Genomic DNA, 13,045 nt, shown 5'->3' on the forward strand with positions numbered 1-13,045 from the left:
ATCACTCACACAAGTTTGATTATTATTAGTTATCTTAGGTTTTCCTAATGTCTTAGTGAAGCTGAGTCGGGCTGTGATTTAATTGCTCTTGACAGAGCGCATGCAGTTACCGTTGTTTAGGAGGCCCTTCATATGCAATTCTCAGCAGATATGTGTTACTATTGTCACATTCAAATATAGTAACTACAATTTGAAGGATGGGTGCTATTTGTGTAGGATTTGTACTTAAACAGAGGAATTGCCCCCACCCATTTATTTATTTATTTTTATAATCTTTTGTTTTCTTCTTTGTGTTCATTTTTCTCAGTTAAATGAATATGGCACACCAGATGGGATTCAGCACAAGAAGATGGAGATCCACTTTTAGGGTTGATTTGTATGGAAGTGAAATGGACGTATTTGATGGGATGGACCATGATTATGACACTTTCTTCTCCTTCTCACCTCTTCACACTTCAAATAATTTTCCCAAAAATTTAAATTCAAAGGAATGAGCATCCAAGAAAAACCTTTGTTGACTACTGTGACTTCTCAAATACCAGAAAAAAAAAAAAAAAAAAGCGACAGAAATTCTAAGTATCGAAAAAATAAATGATAAATGTCATGTAAACCGTTATGTATTCGATTTACATTTTTATATTGCATGTGTATTATTATGTCCCTTTATAAAAAATGTACGATAAAAGTTGTAATTCTCTTAAGGGCAATAAAATAAAATAAAACATCAATTTAAGGAAGAAAATTAAAATAATTGAAAAGCAAATAATAATAAATAATAATTTAAAAAGAAAAAGTGATTGAAGTGTCAAGTTGAGAAGCGGCCGAAGGTGAAGAAACAGTTGAGGGTTTAAGTTAGTTTAGGCATTTTCATGGGTTTGATGGAAAGAGACAAGGCAACCGACGTGGTTACCTTGGACTAATACGGCCACCCATCTATCCCACTTGCTACCTTTAAATGGACTTGTCCCATGCTATAACATGCATTTCCTTAGTTAGGGAAAAAAAAAAAAGAAAAAAGAAAAAAGAATGGATAAGAACATCATTTAGACCGACTTCTTAACAACACGGTCGATTTTTGGACAATCGGACTGGCGACGGGTTTTTGCAAAGAATAATGCTAAAAAGAAGACATGAATTAAAATTACTATTGGATCAGATACATTACGATAATCAAGTTAATAAATTGAAAAATGATATTTTACATTCTACAGTCATTCTCCCATCATATTTCACTGACGTGACATGCTCAATCCACTCATGACTTTTTTTTTTTTTTTTTTCTTCTTCTTCTTTTTAACTAAGATTACATAATGCAAAATAACATTTCTCTAATAAATATGTTGAGAGGAAAAAGAGTTTTTGGAAAGAGTAATAGTGAGTGACCACTTTAAAAGAAAGGCTGCCATCAGATGCTTGTCATGTAACGGACTTATTGCTGTCTGATTATTTTCATGTTGTGGGGTGTTTCTACCAACAATTGCCACATTTAAATTTTATCAACTTTTGATTCTAATTTGCAAAATATTTTTGGTTTACACAAATCTTATTGTACCAAATTTATAAAAACTGATTCCATTGTTAAGTACACAAGTAGTCGAATTATGTGATGAGAGAAACCAATAAATCCTTTTACATTTCACTTTGGCATTATTCTTCATAGTTTTGGTTTATATTCTGCGTTCTGTATATACAGAATACAAGCTGAAAATGATAAACGTCTTCAATTACTGGCGTAATAATCCCACCTTGCATTCTATGCACACAAAACATAGAACGCAAACTAGTTCCATCCCTACACCGGCTCTTCTCCCAAAGATTAGCTGTAAAAATGCCCCAATGGTATTCCCTATCCATTTGTAGTTGGGTGAATGAAAACAGCACGCCGTGTGCTGTGAATCAGGACTCGTGCATAAGTTTGTCCAAAAAAGAAAAAAGAAAAAAGAAAAAGAAAAAGAAAATAAGCTCATATCCATTCTCATTGCTCCAAATGTCCAAAAACAATAAATAAATTGTGAGAAAGATGATTGACAAGAGATTGAAATTCTCTGTCCTCATTTAATTCCAGAAAAGCAACTACACGTATATGCAATGAATCTTCAGTCAGATTGCAGGTTGAGATGGTTGTTTTCAATTAGCATGGTGATGCAACCCTACTTCTCTCAATCATACAAAAATGGACATCCTAACAACTCAAACCATCACTTCAGATATATATATATATATATATATATATATATATATATATAGTTTCTTCTAAATTTGACCCACAATCTCAAATTTCAACAAAAATGCAATCTTTGGTTCCTTCTTGTTTAATGTAATACAGGCTGAAAACAGTCTCACAAAAATAGACACCGACCCAAAGCCGAGCCGAGTCGAGAGCCGTCCAAGAGGCTCGGATCGGCTCAAATTAAGGCGGATTTTGGCTAGCCCTACCCAAGAGGCAAAGAGGAGGATGGTTAATAATTGCTAGAAGGCTCCTCCATTAAACACACACGGCTGATGGTATCACATTCACATGGAATGTCCAACAGTAGATAAAATTCCACGAGGCCTGCTTATCCTCAACTCAAGTCTGCAATATCAGGATGGAGATATTACAGGCTGAAAATGCTTCATGTCAATTTCTGGCCATCTTTCAGTCATTTATTTTTCCCTCTGGCAGCTTCATGCTTGTAGGTCCTAATTACATGGACTGCATTTCTCCTTCCAACTTACAAGAATCTCATTGACAAAAATGTACAAAGTTATGGAAACAACCAGCTTTTTTTTTTTTTTTTAATGATGAGATTTTGTTATTCAATTTTAAGAAAAATGATGCTTGTGTAGTTGTGTTACTGCAATATTTATTATAATTTTTTTTTTTTACAAATTGACGTGATATTTAATAATTAATATAATAATTAACAGTAAATAACAATTAACTTTATTTTATTAATTATAAACTGTCACGTCAGTTTATAAAAAACTTAACCTCAAACAATACCGTAAATAGGCAAACCGTCAAATTATTGCTCTACTTGTAAAAAAATGAAAATAAAACAAGCATGAATCAATCACTTCATGGTTGGTAGGTTGTATAGATTGGACAACCAGAGGCATTGGCAGATGCATTCATTTATGGAAACATAGCACCACATAATTGAGAGAGATGTTTGTGGCCGTGAGTTTGATAACAACTTTGAATAATTGCACCTCACCGTCACCGTCAAACAATGTTATTAGCTTATACTTAGATATTATATTTTTATTTTACAGTGGGTGCTAATGCTAATGTGATAGTCTAATTATTATTACCAAGAAATAAATCAAAATATTATAAAATAAAGGGATAAATTCAAAATTGGTTCTTGTGGTTGGCCTAATTTACGAATTACTCCTTGTGGTTTAAAAAATAATTTATCGGTCCCTAGAGTAAGCCAAAATAACATTTTACTCTCTGAGTTCATTTTCCGTTAAATGATTTAACGGGAACTGTTACATTGCCACATTACACTCAATAAAAATAAGACACTTGTTATTTTTTATTTATGTTTTTAAAAAAAGACAAATAAGCTTTTCCACGTCATTTTGAGGCTTTAACACATACTCCACGTCAAATTAAATAAACCCAATCCCTCTATATCCCCAGTGCCGCCATCGTCTTCATCTTCCCCAACGATTCTTGTCGTCATATTCATCTTCGTTTTCATGCCATGGTCTTCAACTTTCCCAATGATTCTTGCCGCCATCATCTTCATCTTCCCTCCTCCAAAATAAAAAAAAGGACACAGAGAGAGAGGAATAGATTGTTTCCAATGCTCAGAAACAATTTTTAAAGATACTTCAATGCCCCAAAACAAATCCGAATTTTCATAAAAAGACTGCCAAAAAATGCACTAATCCAAACACGCAGATGCTCAAAAATCTTAGAGTAATTCACAGATCGAAGATCACACCCATCGGAAGATGAAGACGACGACAAGAATCATAGGGAAAGATGAAGACGATGGTGACACAGAAAATATAGAGGGATTAGGTTTATGTAATTTAACTTTGTGTGTTAGAGCTTCAAAATGACGTGGAAATGGTTATTTATCATTTTTTAAAAGCATAAATAAAAAAGAATATATGTCTTATTTTTATTGGGTGTAATGTGCCAATGTAACGGTTTCCGTTAAATCATTTAACGAAAAATGAGTTCAGTGAGTAAAATGTTATTTTAGCCTACCTTAGAGACCTATAAATTATTTTTTAAATCACATAGAGTGATTTGTAAATTAGGCCAACCACAAGAACCAATTTTACATTTATCTTTAAAATAAAAGTGTGATGTATAGTGTTGCTACTCATGTACATAAAAAAGTCCGATATGAATACTTAAGAATTTTTAAGCTATTTTATCTTCAATTCTCAACAATTATTTTTAAATTAAATGGTTTATCACTTCATTATTTATCACTTACTATAGTAAATAGACAAATGCTATACATCACTACTTAATCTTACTTTTATCTTTCTATACTAACATGAAAGGTAGTAATCCTTATATATATAAAAAATTATAAATAATAAAGTGATAATGGTAATGTGGTAATATCTCAACAGTTTAATTTAAAAATAATAGTCGACATGCAAAATACTGTTTTGATCCAAGCCAGCATTGTTTGAGTTGACAATTAGACAAAGTATGTTACACTTTCCAATTTTTTTTTTTTTTTTTTTTCAAAAAAAAAAAAAAATCTAAATAATATATTACCATCTCATAAGTCACCATCTCATAAAATTCCAACTCCAAACTACAATCTATTAGTGAGTTGTTTAATATTTCTCCTTTTAAATAGGGTCCAATTTTTAAAAATAATCAACTAGTTTGGTCAGGGGGATATATTTCAGTCTAAACAAGTTTATTGCATTCATCAAATTGAAGACGTTCACAGAAGTGTCTTAATTATTAGAAACAAAAGGAAAAAGATCACACACAAAACATCTTCAAGAAGAAGCATCTAGGGCAAAACTTTCAAACACTAACCATTCTGTTTCTTTTGGTCGGTCCCCATAACAAACATGCCTAGGAGACGGTAACAAGTTTATTGCATTCAATCATACGAAATAAGTCCAAAGTAGCACTTTATTATTAGAAATAAAAGGGTCTGCCTGTGCAGGAGAACCAATAAGTGATACCATTCAAACACCAAAAATTAGAAAATCAAACTTTGAAACGGAGACACAATCCATCTCCACTTCTAATATGAAAACAATTTTCCACATCTACCAACATAATCTCATTCAGGCTATATCTCCATTCCTACATAGTGATGTTTAAGACTTAAGTTTTTTTTTTTGAAAAGTAAAAGTTTCACCATTTCACAAAGATTTATGGGTTGTACCCGGGGGCGAGCACAGCCACCCTCGAGTTTCGATGGAATGAGAGGCGAAGTTGTTTAGGGAATTGTACGCTGATAGAGAGGCAAAGCTCCCAAAGCCTCACGTTCTGCCCTCTCCCTTTTCACCTGCAAAACGTAAGCAACAAGACATTTGCTCACATATTTGGACCTTATATAATCCTTTATTGAATTGTTTGATGTCATGGTCAAAATTTAAACCAAACTATTTCCGTTGATGAGAAGTAATTATCCTTGGTAATTTTTTAATTTCTTTTGGGTTTTACACAGTAAAATTAATGATTGTCAATCAATCTTGCAGACAACATAACATACAAATGAAATCTTATGCAGAGCAAGTTATTCTGGACCACCTGGGTAGCCAACAGGACCATCATATAACCAAGCCTATGTCATTTTGACAAAGTTTGATCACAAAATTTATGCTGATATAATAAAAAGATGATGCCAATTCCCAAGTATTCTGGTTTGTATGCCTAGTAATGACGATATCAGGTAAAAAGGATATAAGGCACTTCGCACTGAACAGATTTATAGATGCCAAATGCACACAGAATATTCTACATTTTCCCTAATGTGTGCTCAAACAAGTTGATTTTCCAACGTATTTGATACTTTGGCGAAAGTGTAGTACAGCCATAAGTGAGCTATCATGGTATTGGTACACACTGTCCTCTTTGTCAGCATCTTTGAGGCACAAAATTATAAGGGGAAAGACGACAGTGTGTACCAATAGATTATCATTATTTAAGGGGGGAAAATATTATCTTCTAGTGGCATAAATGCCCCTAACGATACACTATCATTAATGTTCTACAACCTCCCTTCATCATAGGTGAACCCATCTTGACAACGTATCCTTGTTTAAGGATCCACCACCAAATGTACCGGTACATGTAACTTCAAAATACTTGAGTTGAAAAATGCATGAACTTTGGCAGAAAGCTGACGAGATAGTAATGACCAAAACTTTAATCTCATACTGTCCACCACCTTTATTAGTAAGACCATATCATCACTATGATCATAATGAGTTATCCCCATCTAACAGCATATATTTCATCCCATACCTTATTCTATTTCCCATAGAAAAAGAGAGCATAATATAGACATAGACAATCGTGCAATGAATAGCTATGCACATCAGAATAAATAGTAAATCATGTTTCTCTCTTAAATTACTATTTGGAAATAAACCATAACCCATCCCTTCAAATCTGGAACCAACATGCAAATTCAGGGACTAAACCAACATGAAACTCATCTCTAACATACTCTGACACAGTATGGGATTATATAAGCAACATAATAAGGATATAACATTGTATTAATCACTTGTAGGTACCAAAAACCAACTTAATAGGTTACCTATTCTGGAAAGAAACAATGATAAAGTAATTGAAAACTCCCATAAAGGAAGAACAACATAAAGATATCGTTGGTGATATAGATGTAAATTGAGTAACAACATGAATCCAGAGCACTATGTTTAACAGCAAGGTAACAGAGGGTAATAAATCTCATCAGATGGATCACTAGGATCATCATTATCAGCACAGATCATGTGAAGCATCATTATCAAGGCATTAATAAAAACTGTGTAATAAGGGTATTAAGGATCATCCCAACAAAACAGGGTCACAAAATTGGTAAGTACGTAAATTTGATAAACATTATTTCTTGAGAGAATCCACTTACAAGGGCCAGCATTTCTTGAAGGTAGCTCCTGAAGGGTGTTTGCATTTCCTGCAAGGGGTAAAAAGACTAATAAGGGCAGTGGCAATTCAGATCATAGTTGAAACATGTTGTATACAGATCCACATTTGAAAACCTCAGCAGACGGCTTATAATACTTATCCCTTTTTAGGTATTTCCAGAAACAGAAGTGAAGACTATGGGTACACAATTTACTAAATAGTTCAGTGACCTAATTTAATACCTAGTGCCAAGGTGAATTGTTTAATCACACTTGAAATTATACATATCCAAGTGTCTGTTGCCAATATCAACACAAATTGGCCAATACAGAACCAACACCAATTGCAACAAAAAACACAATAACATAGCCTGTAACTTATCCATCAAAACGACAGCTTTTTCAGAAAACCCTGAAACAGCAAATTTAGCAAAAAAAAAAAAGTTTTTGTGAAACGTAAGACTCATTTCCCAGCAATATCAACGAACGCTTACTACAATTGCATCTAGTGACTAACACTAAAAACAAAATCTAATGCAACTCAACAATGATCAGTATGACACACGCATTTACCCATACCAAGGCCCCAACCTTTGAATCCAAATCCTCTTTTCTCTCACTCAGAACAAACCAATTCTTAATACCAGTAATCTTGTTCTGAGAGAACCTCTAGCATGAATTATCAATCCAAGCAATTCTATAAATATAAAATGAAAAATACATCACACGTTCCATTTTCTTCTCGCGCATGTTTTCTCGGCAACCAAACAGAAAATGATAGAACCTAATAAAATAACATCATAATAGATCGAATGAAGGAAAACCTGAAGGTTTTCGGGGAGGTAGTCGTGCTTCATGGAGAGGTCCATGGCGCGCTTGAGACGCTGGTTACGCGCGTCCACAATCTCCCTGGGCAGCCGATTCAGGGCCTCCTTGATATCCAGATCTTCGTAGGGGTCGTACAGATCGTCGTATCGAAGCCCTATTTCTCATTCCAAATCACACCAAAAAATCAGCATACATAAAACACATATGAGAGACGAAAATTAGGGTTTGGGAGAAGTGGCGGACCGTATCTACGGAGGCGTCTGGTCATGGATTTCATGTGCTGAGCTGCGAACCAGTTCTTCTTCGGGTCCAGAAACGTCTGCAGGAACGACGCCATTTTGGCTTCCTCTCGTTCACTCTCGCTCTCTTCGATAGATGGGGAAATGTGCGTCCCTTCTCTACTCCCTGATTTTTCTTCTGGAATGATCGTTTACCAAATGAACCGGATTTTGTTAGAATAATTTAAAAAGAAAAAAGAAAAAAACAAAAATTGAATAGGCTTGACTAGTTTATTGGGCCATGAAAGGCCCCAAAAGTAGGCCCATAATCCAAGAGTTTTGTTTCCATTTGGGACTTCTACAAAGTCATGGCCCATTTTTTTCTTTGGGCAAGATAAGTAGATAACATATATTAAACAAAATTGTAGCTAATATATAATTATTTTGAGCCTTTTATGGCCCATTTTTTTCTTTGGGTTTGATCTCTTTCTCTCCCTCTCCCTTCTTTTATTTTTTTCTCCCTTGAAAATAAATATTTAAAGAGTAGAAAGTGAAATAAATAATCTATTGGAGTTTGTATTGAAAATTTAATAGTTAAAATAAAATAGGGTAAAATCCACTAAACCTCCTCAAACTACCACCCTAACGACAATCTACCCTCCAAACTATCAATTGTGACAATTTACCTCATAAACTACCAAAACAATGACAATATAGTTTGAGTAGCTAAAATAGCTAGTGTTACTGGAGTATATCCAACAATACTAATTAAAATAGCTAGTGAAAAGGTGAAATTTTTTATTTTAGTTATTACTTTTTCTATATACACTTCAACAAACTCTCTACTATAGCCTCTATTTTATTTAAATATTATTTTTCAAATGGAGAGAGTGAGAAGCAAGAGGAGAGAGAATGGAGAAAAAAAGAATTAAAAGATCTTGAAAGGGGCAAATTTTTCATAATCTTTTATGTTGAAGCATCTGCCGGAAGGATAATGTGGCTCATAATAACTATATTTAGTTATTATGAATCATATGAAGAGTTTGCAGATGTATTTTTAGGATTCTTTCTCTTTTGGCAATTGTAGTTTCTGTTTTTTCCATAAACGTTTTTTGGAAATAAAAACAGAAAATTAATTTTTTTGACAAAATCTAGCTTCATTTGCTCAACTCCATTGTTCAGCCATCAGATAATCTGTCATGCTCCCAAAATAATCAATAAAAATTATTAACAAAAGGATAAACCTTCATCTGCAAAAGTGATGTTTTGCAGTATCTAATACAAGGTGTACTTATAAGCTAGTTACACCTGATAAAATAGGAACACCCACTTTCTCTTCTTCTCTTTCTCTCTCACCATTCATCCACCACATCCACGGCTGGGTCATAGCAGGCGGCAGCCCTCTTCGGCGAATACCTTTAGGATGATAGAGTCTCTAAAGGGTTAATCTTCTCCCTCTAGGTTTTAGTTTTGAATTAAAAAACGAGTTTTGAGGCATTAGAAACAAATTTTGAGGCATTAGAAACGAATTTTGAGATTGGGTTTGACAGAAAAGTAGCCGGAAAACGTGACCCACGACCCATAACGTGGGTCACTAGGTCTCGCGCTAGGATTTTTTTTTTCTTTTTCTTTTTCTTTTCTTTTAGTATGGTTGTTCTCACTTTTATTTTTTGTATTTTTCTTAAAATGATGATGTGTCACATGGTAATTGGATGCTGTAAAAGGGCTAGTTTACACTAAGACCTGATAGTAGAGGCTCTCTTAACAAAAAGGACCAAAAAACGATGTTAGTTATAATTTTTTTTTTTTTTTTTTTTTACATGTCCACACAAGAGGGGGAGAAGGAATTCGAACTAGTAACTTTCACTTCATGAAGCATGGTCCCCAGCTGATTGAGCTGGGGACCATGCTCAATATTCGAATATTGAGCATTGTCCCTTTGAGACAATGTTAATTATAGTTGAACATATTTGATAAACACACGTACATTCATAATATTAGAATAAAATTCAATCAAATAGAAATAGGGTACGATTACATACGTACACATTGGTGTCTAAATAAACCAAATTACAAACCATAATCCACATGCCTTGCCAAACAGCTAGCCCAAAACACTAAAGTAGGCCCAAAATGTCAATTTCTAAAAAGTGGTTTTGCAGTACAGTTATGAGTTTCAATAACTGCTAACCGGCTATTATTTTAAAACTGTTTAACCTCCTAAAGCGGAGTGATTATTTGAGAGGATTTTTTTTGGAAGAATTTGAATTACATGCAAAGAAGTCTTTCTCCAATCAAGGCATTATATACAACAATTATAAAGAAGTCTTGGATTACAAAGAAGAATTTGGGCCTTCTTTGTTAGCATGTGAGGCCCAAATTATTGGGTGCCAACAAAGTGAATAACCTGAACAAACCGTGCAATTACTATTAATGAATTATTTTAAGTTAAATTAAATAATATATAGCTAATTAACTCATAGGAGATGGCTTTACCTTCGAGCCATTGAACCACTTCTTTGATATCACAATCTACAAAAATTATGACAGTTTTATTTAGGGGTGGTAATTCGTGATCCTGTGTTGGGTTTTGAATTTGATCGTGTCAATGCAGGAGTATAAAATTATTTAATTAAACGGGTCAAACTCTTCAACTCTAACCCTCTAATTTTGTATTGAGTTCGTGTCGAGTTCGCAAGTCATGTTAAAATTTGCTAGACATTATGTCATGTGTCGGGTTTAGATCGTGTCGAGGCATATATAAGTATAAGACTATTTAGGTCAACCCTAACCTTATGCATTTAATTAAATCGATCAAACTCATCGACCATAACCCTTTAATTTTGTGTTGGGTTTATATCACGTTTGCGAGTCATGTAAAAAATTGTTAACCCTAGTTATATCCTACCCTTAACATGGACAATTCTACTGTTAAATTTACAGGTTGTGAAGAAATTAGCAGAATAAAAGATATGATGAGAGACAAGATTCGAGGAACTCAGACAAGCAATATTAGATGCTGGAACCCCAAGATTTTAAAAGACAAACGTGATGCTTGGCGTAATTTATGATGACAAAAGGTAAACAAATTCCCAAGTTCTAAGCAAAAATTGGAAAGGAAAAAGAAAAGGGTCACATGCATATATGCAGGAGAATGTGACACTTTTAGGTCCTAAGAATAAAGACATATAATGTCTCTACTTATATAACTTTTCATGGATCATATGGAGTGTTCATTTTCCATGTCTGCCGTTACTTATTACCATGGAGCCGACAGCAAGAAGCTTAACAAAAAGCTTGTCGGCAAGAGCGGGTGGTTTCTGATTGTTACGTTGGTCTTTTGTGAATTATGCAGCTTCTCAAATCAAATCAAAGTCTCTTCAATCACTCACAAGATGTTATAATTATTTGCTTTCATACTTTTGAATTATGATCAGTTCTAATACATTTCTAGCACATTTTCAAGAGGTTTGGCATGCATTAACCTGATTAGTGTTAGCCGTCTTAAGTTTCATTGATGTCCTGGTGGATCGGTGAAGTTGGATCAGACTATGGTTCAATCGGACTTGAAAGAGTACATATGATTCTACTGTCTAGGTTTATTTTGTGCGGGTTTTCAACGTCCAATGTGTAGTTTCCCTGCCTGTCCTTTCGCTTACAAGTAGGGACCTTACACTTGGCTGGGGTTCATCAAAAGACGATGATGCGACCAAATATGCAGTTGATGAAAAGGGAAAGAACATTTTTGAGTGGAAATCATCAAGATGAAACATCCTGATTGCATTGCTTGCTGCATGGTGCACCGTGCATGCATGTGCACCTGTTGAACTACTGGAACTACTGCTAGGGCTTACTTCCTTTTTACAACAGGCTGCATGCATGGCCCATGAAAGATTTTGAGGATCTGGGTTTACTTTAGAGAGAATGATGCAAAGGCAAAAAGGGTTAAATTTATATGCATTCACACTAGGGAAAAATCAATCTTGAGTACTTTTTTAAATGCTTGGAAGAGGATTAAAGAGCAGGCTAGGGAAGGTGAGCATGACACGTGTTGCTTTCATATTCAAACATTCCTTGCTTCTTATAATCACACAATGTTTTCCAATCCTCACTTTTTTATTTATTTTTTATTTTTTAATATTAAGAAGATTAACATAGTGGGGAGTCTTTAAGTGAGACCATATTATTGTGTGTTGGAATACCACTCAACCCAAAAGCTTAAGTTAATTATAAGTTTGGGCCAACTATACTACATTAGCCACTCATATTTGTGACATCTTTCCAATGTAAGATCCAATTTTTTTTTTTTTACCATAACGTGTATACTCAATAATCTTCTCCATGTGTGTGAGTCTATCATCATGCACACTGTTACACTTCTCCTCAAATAGAAGCTTTTATCAATCTCATGGGTCATCTCTAGGATCACTTGTATGTTATATGGGTTTTCCTGTGCCATACATTGTTGCCCTTATGCCGGGGACTCTAGATTATGCCCAAGCCAAGAAACCTTTACCCTTTACTTCAACTTACACCTTTACCCCTATTCAAAGGATTCTTGTCTGTCCCATGCACCTTTGTCCCACTCCAAGAACCCTTGTTTTTGCCTACACCACTCCACCATACATGCTGCACACCACCATCAGTTCTGATATCTGATCTTATTAGAGAGATTAACACCTTAATGAGTTTTTAGTAGAATACTATTCAACCTGCATCTGTTCAATGGACCAATTATGCTATATTAACCATCGATATTGGTGACATCTTTTCAATGTGAGACAATAATTTACACTCACACGTGTATACTAAGCAATTAAAGGTAACAAACTATTAAGTCTCACGTTTAAAATATATCATATAATTTGCATTGGTGTAAGGTTTATGCTTTGCCAAGCATTAGTCTCAAACAAAGCTAG

General features: G+C 34.3%; 1 protein-coding gene across 1 annotated transcript; it reads right to left on the reverse strand.

The window, feature by feature from the left end:
- Positions 1-5,092: 5,092 nt before the first annotated feature.
- On the reverse strand, positions 5,093-8,339 carry LOC132190526 (cytochrome b-c1 complex subunit 7-2, mitochondrial). Its single transcript, XM_059605545.1, has 4 exons — positions 8,152-8,339; positions 7,905-8,062; positions 7,083-7,130; positions 5,093-5,492 (listed from the first exon to the last, which is right to left on the reverse strand). The coding sequence occupies exons 1-4, from the start codon at positions 8,243-8,245 to the stop codon at positions 5,424-5,426; spliced, it is 369 nt and encodes a 122-aa protein (XP_059461528.1). The 5' UTR covers positions 8,246-8,339; the 3' UTR covers positions 5,093-5,423.
- Between the last annotated feature and the right edge of the window lie 4,706 nt (positions 8,340-13,045).

The sequence above is a fragment of the Corylus avellana genome, chromosome ca8, assembly GCF_901000735.1.
Source record: "Corylus avellana chromosome ca8, CavTom2PMs-1.0".
Taxonomy (NCBI): domain Eukaryota; kingdom Viridiplantae; phylum Streptophyta; class Magnoliopsida; order Fagales; family Betulaceae; genus Corylus; species Corylus avellana.

Coding starts and splice junctions, on each gene's coding strand:
- LOC132190526 (XM_059605545.1), bottom strand. CDS start 8,245: ATGGCGTCGTTCCTGCAGACGTTTCTGGACCCGAAGAAGAACTGGTTC. Junction 8,063..8,151: donor CAGACGCCTCCGTAGATACG/GTCCGCCACTTC, acceptor AATGAGAAATAG/GGCTTCGATACGACGATCTG. Junction 5,493..7,082: donor TTCAAGAAATGCTGGCCCTT/GTAAGTGGATTC, acceptor TACGTTTTGCAG/GTGAAAAGGGAGAGGGCAGA.